The following is a 13,166-nucleotide window of genomic DNA, read 5'->3' on the forward strand; positions in this document are numbered from 1 at the left end:
AATACAAGACAAAGCAGAGTCTCTGTTTTCAAGTTTCAAGAAAGAATACTTTACCAGCTTTCGGTATCCGGGTGGTGTTCTGTAGGTACTCTCCACTCTTATACAGATTCAAAACTCTTTCTAACTGAGCAGCTGTTTCATCTATTCCCCAGTGAAGTTCTCCTTTAAAAGCACAGAAAAAGCATGATTCAGATGAGAAGCAGCCTTCACAAGGCTAAAGAGAGGCTGCATTCAAAGAAAGCCCTAAGCATCAGAGCCCAGCAGTGCCCTACTCCGTGACGATGTTGTGATGTGGACACGAAGTCTATTAGCTACTACAAAGTGACCACCAAATTGGATTTCATACCTGACATGAGCTAGGCATGTCAAAGGCTGGCTTGTCCAGATGGGAAGCCCAGGCCTGCGGGCGAAAAAACGCTGTGGTGAGCTCCCAGCATGGGATGAACCTCAGCCAATACAGGGAACTCCAAAGGATTTGCTTGCTAATTAGTTATAGCCTGGTATCATACAATTCCCCGTGGAATACACACAGTGCAAGACACAAAGCCCCTAGAACAATGCACCAAAAGCCCTCACATCAGAGCTGCAGGCGCATGTGGCTACTCTTGTCCCACAGACACTACCTTGGCTATTAGTCAAGGTCTATGGTAATTTCACTTGCCTCTGGCCTCTGAGGTATAAAAGCACCAACAGTACCATTGGCAACCGGGAAGTATCGTGTCTTTATAATTACAATTCCTCTTGCTAGAGGTAGGGACTCCTCCAGATGCCACAAGGAGCTCCTCACTAAGGACCGAGCTCTCCCTGTGGGATGGAAGAAACACAGAAATTGTGTTCTAATGCAATTCACTCCTGTGCAGAGGTGTCAGGAAGAAACACAGACATCTGTGAAGCATAGTTAAAACCTCAAAATTTAGAGTTCTCTGGTATATACAGCCCTTCTTGCCTTCTCTTATGGGGGGAAAGTTACCCTGGATATAAAAAATCTCATTCCCTTACAGGGAACACAAAAACAGCATCTTCTACATCCCCTGTGTGACGCTCACACTGAAAAGAGAAATATTTGGCATTACCCCATTCAGTGTGATTACCTGTGGCATTGACTATCTTATCCAGCAATGGTCTCAGAGAGGATGGCGCACTGTGTGGCAGAAGATATGTGAAAAAAAACCTGCAAAGGAGAAGTAATACATATTGAGAAATAAAGAGATTACAAACATGCAATAACTACCAAACAACATCAGGAATAAAATTATTATTGCTTGTAAGCTGTTGACCTATACAGGAAACATAATCATATTCTATTGTGAAATAAATACATAGCTGAGAGTATTCACACAGCTGTCTGGCATACCTAGACCATGCTGTTATATACAAGGCTGCCTTGTAACTATGTGTAAATTTTCCGTTAATGCAAAAATTTGCTACGAAGGCCCATGGATTGTGATTCTTTGCAAAGCTGTCTGTACCTTGACATGCTACAAGGATGCCATGAATCTCACAAGTCTCGGGGTTTTTTCAAGGCTTAAAAGTGCATAAATCAGATTTCTGCTCATTTCAAATAACTGACTTATTTCCTTTTCTAGTGTTTTTAGACTGTAAAAATTAACAGTCAGGAGAAAACCTGTTGTTTCTGTGCCACTGCAGTTCAGAACGTCTTCTCTGTCCTCACCATTTATCTAAATTCAAGACACATTCATGTGGATAGCCATATCTGGATGTATACTCTCCGTTTTAATATTTTTAATTACAAACGGAAAAACAATATGCCTTTATTTCACATCACTGAAGTATACTTAACTACACATTGTTCCTTTAAATTTCTCTTACTCTTCCAGTATTACTAACCATTGCAAACTCAGTGTCATAGCAACGTAAGATAGAGATGGACAGTTCAGGATCTGACAATATAAACAGAACTATCAGACATAAATATTAGGTAATGAGCAGAACAGTAACACAATTGGGAAATTGCCCTGCTTTACATCTAACCTGTGAAGCAAAGTAAACGTTTTTTCATATACAGAGACCACATTGTCAAACAGAAACCTACAGTGACTCATACTCAGGAGCAAGACTAGCAGATGCCTTACACAAGCACAAATTAAAAAATCGAGTTACTGATAGCAAAAATTGATCGCAGACAGGGGTATTATTGAGCTGACATAGTTCACTTACACAATGAATATTTCCTTGAGATTTTAAATCCCTTTTAATCCCTTACAAAAATAATACTTATGATTTTCACAAGCGGGATTATCCCCAGGTAGGTTTTCCTAGCCATGAGTATGAAACAGCCAATATAAATAGACATGGAACTCTAAAGAGCAACATCACATTTGTAGCGAACAATTTATCTAGCAAATTTAACCTCATTCTTCTGCTTAGAGAGTACTCATAAGCAGAGTCCAATTGATTGTGAACAGCTCTATGCAAAAACTTGGTAGCTGCCATTTATTTTCCTAAATGCCAGATAGATGCAAGTTGTGGAGCTCGTTGTTTTTCTGTGGCTATACATACACCTTGTCCTAATGCAAACACCCACATGTGAAATTCTGAAATGTACAGGCACTGGCACCTGCACAACTTAATTACATGAACATTTGTTATTCATAGATTGTAGGGTCAGTGGCATCACTTGTGATCTGCCTAACAGACCGTCAGATTCCTTTCAATCTGCTCCTACAGCCTTTTCCTCATTTCTTTTTTCTTTGGAGAACTATCTGATCCTAATTTAAGAATTGTCAGTGATGGAGAATTCATCTCAGCTGTTGGTCAATAGTTCAAAATATTAATTATCCTTACTTTTAAAACTATTCAGTGCTTTTAGGATTTTTCCCCTGGACATTTGGAGGAAAACCCATAGAGACATGTTTATGACAGAAGGTAACCATCTGAAAATTAAGATGGGCCAAGGCTTGTAGAGTTTTTTCTTCCCAAAATATTTCCTCTCTTTTAATTATTTATTTAAAGAAATTGAGTAGGTAGCCTAATTACCTTTTCAAGGCTAAGGCCTACTATATTTTAAAATTACAAGGTTTTTATGCATTATTTGACGGACTTCTACTTTTGACTTCTGCCTAACAACAGCTCAAGGAACCCTTTTGCTGAGCATAGGCAAAGAGTACTCTTAATTTCCACCCATACAGCCACAGAGTGCATGAAAATATGGAATCTAGTAGCCTACACCTAATCAATTAAAGATTTTGTCTTCTAATACAAGTGCATAGGGTCTGTAGCCAATGTTTCATCATTGACAGTCACAGCCTCCTATAGCCTGAATCTGCTGTTGAACAAAAAACGATTGTCTCCATCACATGAAGTAAAACGAGGGGCTGAAACCACTGGGATACTTTGTGCTGCATGCTGATGTGCGGTTCAAAGGAAATGTGAAGAGCTGTAATAGGAAAAGACTGCTTCCTTCAGTGAGACCGGCAACCTGCCTCAAGCCCACCACACCGCAGACGTATCTCCATTTAAGTCTGCGATGGATGGATGCCTATTTAAGGTTTCTTAGCCAGACCAGTAAAATGGTCTTAACCAAAAGTTAGCTAGCTAAGCAGGATCTTTAAACCAAGCAAATGGAAACGGAAAATTTTGCAGGACACACTAAAATCCGCGCTGCACAACTGCAGATGGCTGTCATGTGGTGCAGCCCATTTCAGTGTGGTCAGCTAATGCAACACACATGCTGGTAAGCACCCTGGGACCAAAGCAGAAGACTCTCTTTGGAGAAGAGTCTCCTCGCTGTGGTCTGGCAAGGAGTGAATGGCATGATACTTGAAAGGGAAGTCAGTCTAAGAAATGAGCGCACCATTATGGTATTGCTTTGAGATTCTCCATCCTCGTATCTGGATTCCCTTAAACATGGAAGATGGATGCTCCAGCCAAATGCTTTCTTCCACGCAGCTGAGTGGTCCAGCATGAATTGTCACCTCTGCACTCCCATGTTGTAGACACTACGAGCATGTCACGGAGCCCTGCCCAGCATGGTGGCACTGGGGACTGTTATCACCCTACCAAAGGCAGGCTCCTGCAAGGCAGGGGAGCACCGAGACAAAGTGCAAGATGACAGCTGAACTCTCACTCTGCCTCTGAAGCCAGCCCTTTCCTAAACTGGTGGTAAAAAATGTGTGATAACCTTTATTAACTCACACCAGAGAACAACAGTGAGAATTGCCTCACTACAGAGTTAATGGGCCCCCATCTCTACAAGCACCTCGGTTGTACTCATAAAAACCTCTACTTGTACGAAGACCTCAGTGGAATTAAACCAACATAAAATTAGACTAAGTGGTGAACCACACTCAAAGCATGCAAATATATTCCCAGTATAAATGCTATGTTATGGTATTTTCCCAAATGAAATGATTATTCACAGATCTTGGATAACGGATCTGAGACAAAATGTATTTATTGATGTGAATAACCATAGATGCTGCTGCAGGCTTTTTACCCATTTTTAATTCCCTTTTACCTTATAGAAAACTGATCAGGTACCTGTAAGCATTGTAGAGATTCCTCTTTTCATTCATGTTTTGGCACCGACCCTCAACAGAACAAGGCAGAGTGAAGTTTCTTGCTGGGAACTCCATAAAGCAGTCACTGTTACTGGTGCAAGAGCTTTCTTCAATACTGGCATCATCTAGATCTGTCACCTTCAGCTCCCCATCCACGATCACAAACTGTCGAGGGCGAAAATCCAGCAATGTCACAGAGCCAAGAGGAGAGTGAGCCAAATAATGCAAAAGCCGAACTAAGCTGAGACATATCTGAAATACAAAAACATGAGTACCTTGTGTTATTTTCTCAGTACAAAGTATATAAATGAAACTCCTTTAGCTGAAGATAGATTCATAAATACATGACTTAATATGGGCATTATAACTTATCCTCAACACTGAACGTTGCAACTAAGGTATTTTTCATAGGATTAACATAGTTGATTGTAAAGCCCTTGGAGACTTGAAACAAAAATAAGCTTCTTTACCAGTGCTTTCCCACACTATTCATGAAGCATGGCTCATTGTTGCTATTCTTACTTTTAATAGAAATAAAAGCCTTAACTTTTAATAACACATTACATACAGGCCCTGACCATGCAGCCTACAGTTCTGCTCTGTACAAACTCCAGGTCTGGGATTTTGGCCCAAGTGCTCTGCTCCTGCAGCTCAGGCTCAGACTGCAGAGGGTGTCTGTATTGCCTCGCTATTGACCATGCCTTTTGGCTGCCATTGTAATTGTTGTCTCCTGTTTTCCCTTGTGTTTGTCTTTTCCAGGGGGGAATGAAGCAAATACCCAGAACAAGCAGCTCCATGGCTCCTCTGTAGCTCTAAGGGTGAGTGTCTGTCACGGTGGACCCTCACATGCCATTTTGAGGCTGGGGTAGGAGCTCTGCACTGACACTGCACTTTTTAATTGCAAGTTGGGAACTCGAATAACTATTAACAGACAGCAAACTCAATGAATGCTGAACTCAGTTCCCTTACCAAAGTACTGTTTCCAATTCATGCATTCCTTTAAAATCCACTACATAATATATTAATGCAAAAGTAGCATTAACGTGAACACAGTTAAATACTGGAATTTTTATTCTATGTGTTACACTAATAACAGGTCTTATTCGGTCGAGCAAGCTTTTTGTTGTTTATATATAATCTTTGTTTTTGTTAAAATACACTGCCAAGGCCACATATATTGAAGTAGTCAAATCAAAATTTGATCTCAGGGCATAAACGATATGCTCAGGGGAGCACCTAAACACATACTTCATAAGAATGCAGAGGCTGAACATGTCTGAAGTTCCACCTCACAGACCGCATGTCTGTGGGACATTAGGACTACGCCACACTTCCATAATCACCTCCCTGCTTGACCGGACTGGAACGATTTTATCCTACTTAAATGATACCAAAGTTTACATGGCGATGCCTGTAGTATAAATGAATACAAGCGTAGAGATGAGATGCCAGACCTGACCTTCCTTTCCTCCCTCTGGAAGTACACCAAATTCCTGCACATGCTATCCCACAATACGTTGTATATAAAGGCACATCTAGCCAAAACTAACCTATAATACACATAGCTTTGACTGCCAGCAAAGCCAGAACTTAGCTTGAGTATAAATACAGGTTGTTGTCTGAAATTATCACCTTTTCTCAAACACCAAAGAGATGTTGGTCCTGCACTGGCAGGCTCTCTGACCAGGCTCAGCCCCTGTGGACTGATGGCCTGCATACCTATTGGGAGCCTGGAGTGCGAAAACCTCTGTACAACAAGCCTCGAGCAGAGAAGTGAAGTCTGTGCTCTGCATCACACAACTGCTGAGGGGAGCGGTGCTGCCCTGGGGACAAAGCTTGCTTCACAGTCCTCCAATACCAGGAAATTATTTGTAGGGATAAAGTCAAGCCATTTATTTAGCCCTTTTCAGGACCTGACCAATATGTCTCACGTATCAAGAAGATATGATTTTATTTCCTCTTTCTTCTCTGTGTTAGTTGAGACCTAGACAAGCTACTGAGCATGAAATTATCTAAGACAGCACACTTTCACCTACCTTTGCAAATGCTTGCTCAGAAATATCCACGCTAAGGGAAACATTTATTACAGATGTATTTCTTCCAGGAAAAGGGAGCTGAAGTTGAGCTCCCTCGCCTTTCCCAGACATAATTCAGAAGGCAGCATGGCCAAAGACCATGCCTGATAGGTATCTTGCACATAGCCACACACCCTCGAGAGAGCACCAAATTTAATAGTACAGATACAGGCTGCAGCATGCTGGTTAGTCCCCAAGCACAGTCAGGGGCACTTTTCATTTTCTGGTACAGATGTAGCCATACAGCCCAAAGTGTTTTAGATGAAAACTGCTTCTGCCTTGAAACTTCTTGGGAAGTTAACCTCAGCCGATTACACATTTCAGTATACACTGATCAAGACAGCACTGTCTTGATCAAAGCATTGCTGCAGTCTGGCTTCATTTTGGACAAATTAAGTGTGACCTTCGTGCTCCTGGTAAATTGCCAGCGTGGTGGACAACCTGGCTTTCAGATTTGTGTACATTGATTTTACTCTCCCCCAGTAAAAGACGAACAGAACAGGAAGCCGTAGAAAACAATTATAAAATCAACCTAGGATAATGATCAGGATAGAAATGTAACATACTTCTATTGTTTAAATTCCAGTTGCAGAGCATTATGCTCAACGCCAAAACTGCTGAGCCTCAAGCTTTAGAAAGTAAGAAACATTTACAGATATAATATAAAAAGCATATACCAGCTACAAATAGATAACATCAAAGACAAAATAGCACAACATCTTAAATACTAGAGAAAGGGAGTGTTAAATTTTGCTTCTAAACCAAGATGTAATCACAAGCAAAGCAAATGCTTAATAAATGTGAATTATACTGCATCGTACATACCCTCTGTTTCATGCTGGATGTTCATCACTCTCTTAAAAGACCTTTTAAAAGAACAGTTGTTACTTACTCGAAATCTGTCTTCCCAGGAAGTCTGTAAAAGCTGAATCATCTCTAAAGGCGAGCCTAGTTCAGTGATGGTCGTCAGTGTGTCTGGGATGTCATTGCTATCTTGGTAACAATAGCCATAGAGCTGAAAAAAATCACGATGCAGTATAAGTGTAACATATCTTGGCACGCTTTTACATTTCTCAGTGGATGAGGTGCAAAATAAACATTTTTTACAAGGCATTTAATTGCCTTGAAGTCCTCCCCAACAGCTTTTGTATCTTCTCATTTGAGGAACGCTCCCTTGAAACCCCCAAAGGAAGTTCCTGATTAGCTAGCACAGCCTCTGTGGGTATCACACAGCTCAAGGCAAGCAAAGTGGCCCCTGCACACCCTTCCATACAGGATTTTATCCCAACAAATGATTAAGAAAAAAAAAAAAAAAGTCCATTAATGCAGAAACAGAACTTTATGAGAGGAAAATTAGCTTAGCCTATGCAATACCTGGCTAAATAAGATAGGTTCTTAATTTTTCTTTAAATAAGTGCTTAAAAGACATCACAAAATATCTTTTAATTACATTTCTATAGGACTACTATTTGTGCACATAGTGGCAACGTGTATTTCAATGAAACACACCTTGAAAAGCAATTGAAATGCCAAAACTTATCTTTTGCCAGTCAGAAACTGCTTCTTGCAATACTTGATGGACTTTCATATGCAGTACCATTAAAGAAGGGCAAATATTCCAAAACAGTACCTGCCAGCAGATCCTTCAATTTAAAAGGAATTTAAATGGCAATTTCGGCCATGCTCCAGCAGCACCTTCTTGCATTTACTCTCCAAGGGCATCCGAATGATTAATTTTCACTTGCACAAATAATTGCCCAAGAACAACATTTAAAGGTTGTGGGGAAGCAATTTCTTGCTTTATATGGAGTGGGACAGTGTCTCACACAGCTATGGGGACTGGCTGTTATACACTCCTTGCCAATCCCTGGCAGAGAGGCAGTTAAAGGAGACTGATAAGGATCTGATTGCAACTTTCCAGCCAGAACAGAATGCACATGAAATAAAATTAAATGTAATCTCTGCCCCCAGTCAAATATACCTTACAGTAAAAGAGTCTGTGTGGGGAAAAAAGCACTTTAAAGGACGCTTTTAAAAGTGTCCTGGTTCTATTCATCCCTGGCTTTCCCTGAGTAATCTCATTTTTTCCAAACCAAGAAGGTTTGGAAAGGGAAGCTGACAAGGGTCTCCTGTGAGCTGGGGGTATGTGGATATGGCCCCAGAGAAGTCAGGCTCATCCAAACAGCAAACAGAGCAAATCCAGCAGGAAAGCCAAGAGCCAGATGAGTGAGTGCAGCCACTGGATAGAGCAGGCTGAGGCTGGCAGCTGCCACTGCGAGCAGGTTTGAGTATCGAGCACATTCCTACAACTAGTGACCCTCACAGAGGGAAAAGCAAAGAGAGAGGCTAAAGTCAGCAAATACATGATTTGTTAGGAACCACACTGCTAGCTCTGACTATAGCTGTCTGCATTTAAACGAAAAAAAGTGTTCCAAAAATGCAAGTGAAGTAAACAATTTTTCTTTTTGGTGTAAAAATGGCACTGTATTTCAAAACAGCTGCTTAAACACGGACATTAACCTAAACAAAAAAGAGCTAGAAGATTTTATCCTAAAACATGCCAAAAAGATTTTGGCACCGATGCAGAACAGAGGATTTGTGATGGATGCTGATAGGAACATTTGAAATAGGAAAACAGACCTTTCTCTTCACTGCCCCAGCTATGACAACAACTGCAACAGCAATAATTTTTTAAGCTAGAGCCATTCATATGGGACTTGAGTTTGTTCCTTACCATCTGTGACACAATTTTTGTGCAGCTTATATTCAGAAGTTAGAAATGTGTGTGTGTAATCACAGATGATCACAACGGCACAAGTCTGCTTAAACCTTCTGAATAAAAAAAATAAATGGAAATGAAAATATTTAACACACTACATATTGTTTCTCAGAGAATTACAAAATTTTCAGCATGCAGGGATCATGAGCTGGACTCTGCAATTTTTGCTAGGTATTTCTCTTCTCTCATGTGTGAGGGCAGACAAAAATCCCACTTATGAGTGTCAGAATCTAACATTTGTTCCTCTATCATCTGCAGAGATTAGCTCTTGACTGTAGTACACAATACTACCCATTGGGGAAAAAAAGTCACCAGGGAAATGAGGGATACAGACTGGGAAACAACTGTATCTCAATAAATGTTGATTCATGGTAACAGTGAATACAAAAAAGTTACCAGTCTTCCTTAACCATTCTCAATATTTGTGAAAACTACTCCATGAATAGAAATAAGACAAGCAGAAATTATACATTAATTGAACTATTAAAAAAAATATACTGTATATATATACACACGCCCATACAAACAAAATAGAGAAATCAGTCATTATCTATTTATGTGCAGATGATCACAAAAGTAGAAATCAATTACAGTACCTATGTGTATGTATTTTATCTCAATCCATGAATTCCCATAGTTATAAAAATTTAGACTCGTTCTCAGGGAGCTGGAACTTTGCTTTAAAGTCTTTCTTTCATTTGGGTAATCAATTTGTACCTTGGCAAAAGTCCTCACTGTCTGAGTATCTGAGTGTTTGGGGGTATATTTTACTATATTATTGCCCACTTAATCATTTCAGTCACTGTGGAAGCTTGAACGAGCTGGTCCAGTTTGGGTTCTTTATTCTCAGAAAAAAAAATTTCTTGCGCGAGTACTGCTGAACTTCATCAATCTTACAGCTAAAAACACAGCGCTGAGTAAGTTCACGTAGGTCTAATTCAAAAAATATATAATCTAACCTGAGCTCTTTATTGCTTTTACTTAAGTGAAACCTCTCCAGATTCAGTGTTATTATATAATTATACAGAGTTATAAAAGCACAGAAGTTTGAGATATAAAGGATTTATTGGGCCACATTTATACTTTTTCAAAATGAAGTCCTGAAACTAAATGCAAAAATGCACATGTAATTACATGGTCACATTTGTATGTGCAATTATCATGATTACAAACTGGGCATGTCCCAACAGCCAATTAAGCATCTAAAATGGTTACATTCATCCCCTCCTGATGAACCCCCACCCAGAACACAGACGCTACAACATACAGAATATATATAGATGCAAAATGCTCCAGTACTTCTTAGGCCATTCATTTCAGAAGTTGGCTTATTAGCACACAGACACAACATGTAGAGAGGTATTACCCAAAACCCTTTTTTTTTTTTTTCCTTTTTCTTTTTTGTCCAATCCATTTTAAGGTCTGAAATGAGACAAAATGGCTTGTGTTCCAGACAGTGAAGTAAGAAACAGAGAGCCAGATGCATAGAATAACAAGAAAAATAACCACATGGGGAAGCTGAATATAGTTGGAAGCAGAAGATGATCCAAAATATCTCCTCTATCTGAAATCCCGTTAGGCCGGACGTCAGTCTCAGTGTCGCAAAGCTACACTTTAGATATATTAGAGTGATGGCTTTCATACGCCTTTGCAGCATGGTTCCAATTAAACGAGTGGAAAGAAATACAATCCCACATCTTTTTGACATATCAACTCACTGCATTTAAACACCACCCCAATATATTTTTGTGTAGAATCTAATAGCAAACAGTCACAATATCGGGACGCCTTGCTTTCTGTTTAGAAAAATGGAAGCCAGATATGAAATGTTTAACTGTTCTCACATCACATGCCGTAACTCATTTAGGGCAGTCCTATTCACCGCATTCTTCCCGAACTGTTTGGGTTTCCTCAGCCACACAGGCCCAATCCCGCACGCCTCCATGCACCCGGTGCTGCCACAGGCCTCAGTGGCTGCAGCCATATGGGGACAGCCCCCAGGAAGCTATAGGGCCCCCGGGTAGGAGCCCACGGCCACCCGGATCGGGCTCACCTCCCTCCATAGCCCGACATGGGACAGGGACAGAGGTGCCCCTCTCAGGCGAGCCGGGGGGAAGGCAAAAGCAGAGGTCAGGCCCCGCACAAAAGCCGACAAGCTTACTGAATAAAAACACAAAATAAAGGAGCTTATTAAGCTGTCATCAGTGGGGTAAGTACAGGCAAACAACAGACCCTCCTGCATCAGTGTAGACACCCTCACTGGGCTTTCAGAAAAATAAACACCAGGGCAAAGCCTCGGCCAGAGCGCTATGCGTCACGAACCGAAGGTGCTCAGCCAGGACAGATGCCACCCATGACCTCCCAGCAAGGTCCCTGCTGGCTCCACTCTTCCCAGGTCAGGATGCATAGCTCCTCCTATGCCTTCCTAGTTTTCAGCCCTTTGTGATCACAGTTTTTAGATTGTTTTCTACAAAAAAAAAAAAAAAATCCCTGCTTTCCCACATCAAACACAAGCTCTTCCCCACTGCAGGAGCCATAACCTGGAGGCCACCTCTGCCAGCAGTAATACAAGTGACAGGCTCAACTGCATTACACCAGAAGCAATTTCCAGAGACTTAGTTCTCATCTCTTTCAAGAAGGACTTGCCCAAACTCACAATAGAAAAGTGCAAAAACAAAAAAAAAATCTCACTTTTATGAAGAGCAACAGCAGCCAGCACTTTCCACAGCCTCTGTTTTCCAAAACAAAGAGATGCATGGTTACCTAATGATGCTGGTTGCATCAAGATTACATTTTGCAGTGACTTGGGGCCCTGGGGAAATCAAAACTCCCACTGACACTGGTAGCCATTCGACGAGCTGTTTCTTTGGGCTGCTACATGTCAAAACGAGAAAGGCAGATTTTAGAAGCTCTTGCCACTTCACTGCTATCAAAATGAACATAATCCTTTTGATTCAACCAATTCCTGTATTCACCTTTCCTTCCTGGAGCACTGGGACAATCCCTGAAGAGCACAACACAGGATTTACCCATACATGATTTGAGACGTTTATGTCACTCTTAAGACCTAGTGATCGCTCAAGGTTTTAAATGTTTCTATCTATTGCTGATTGTACACACACATATAAAAATATATAATTTTTGTGTGTACATATATAGACATTTTTTTCTATATAATATATATGCATGCTATTTGCATTTTTATATTTACATTTATCTATATTTACATAAATACATATTTGCTACTCCTGCTCAGCCCAAAAGCATCTACAAACCTGTAACATGCCTCTCCCTAAAAAAAGGATAAGTTCCCTTAAAGTCTTAACCTTTACATTCAATTTTAATCTAATGCCAACCTTGCTGTTACAGGATACATAGAGATGCATGAGAAATTAATTCCTTTTCCTCATTGAAATCTAGAAATCAAGTCCTAATGAGCTTCTCTTGAAAAAGACGTTTATACTGAGAATGCTCAACATCACTCAGGACCATTGCACACTGGGACAAAAACTGTATGCTAAAAGCTGAGAGGCAGAATTTCTGCTGCTGCTGGACACTGAAACTGACAGCAAGCATGGGCAAATTTTAAATATTAACTCTAAATTCACAGCTCTGCCTAGGCTTTTATTTATAAATGTGTTATTATTAATAGCACTGAACTCAGAAGAGTTAGAAGGTACAGGAATTCCATACCTGGTTCTGTTACTAAACATGGAAGTACATTAATAGAAAAACTGGAATGCATTATTTAGAAATACACACATTTGTATATCTGACCGTATCTACTGGTAT

The 13,166-nt window shown here is 40.5% G+C and overlaps 1 protein-coding gene across 1 annotated transcript in view; it reads right to left on the minus strand.

Moving 5' to 3' along the window:
• Positions 1-13,166, minus strand: part of PKDCC (protein kinase domain containing, cytoplasmic) — a 33,699-nt gene that overhangs the window by 12,991 nt on the left and 7,542 nt on the right. Inside the window, exons 2-5 of the mRNA XM_035560124.2 lie at positions 7,488-7,610; positions 4,501-4,772; positions 1,092-1,171; positions 55-162 (exon numbers count right to left, since the gene is read on the minus strand). Of these exons, the coding sequence (XP_035416017.1) occupies positions 55-162; positions 1,092-1,171; positions 4,501-4,772; positions 7,488-7,610 (583 nt within the window). The remainder of the gene's footprint in view (positions 1-54; positions 163-1,091; positions 1,172-4,500; positions 4,773-7,487; positions 7,611-13,166) is intronic.

Source organism: Cygnus atratus, chromosome 3 (assembly GCF_013377495.2).
Source record: "Cygnus atratus isolate AKBS03 ecotype Queensland, Australia chromosome 3, CAtr_DNAZoo_HiC_assembly, whole genome shotgun sequence".
Lineage (NCBI taxonomy): Eukaryota > Metazoa > Chordata > Aves > Anseriformes > Anatidae > Cygnus > Cygnus atratus.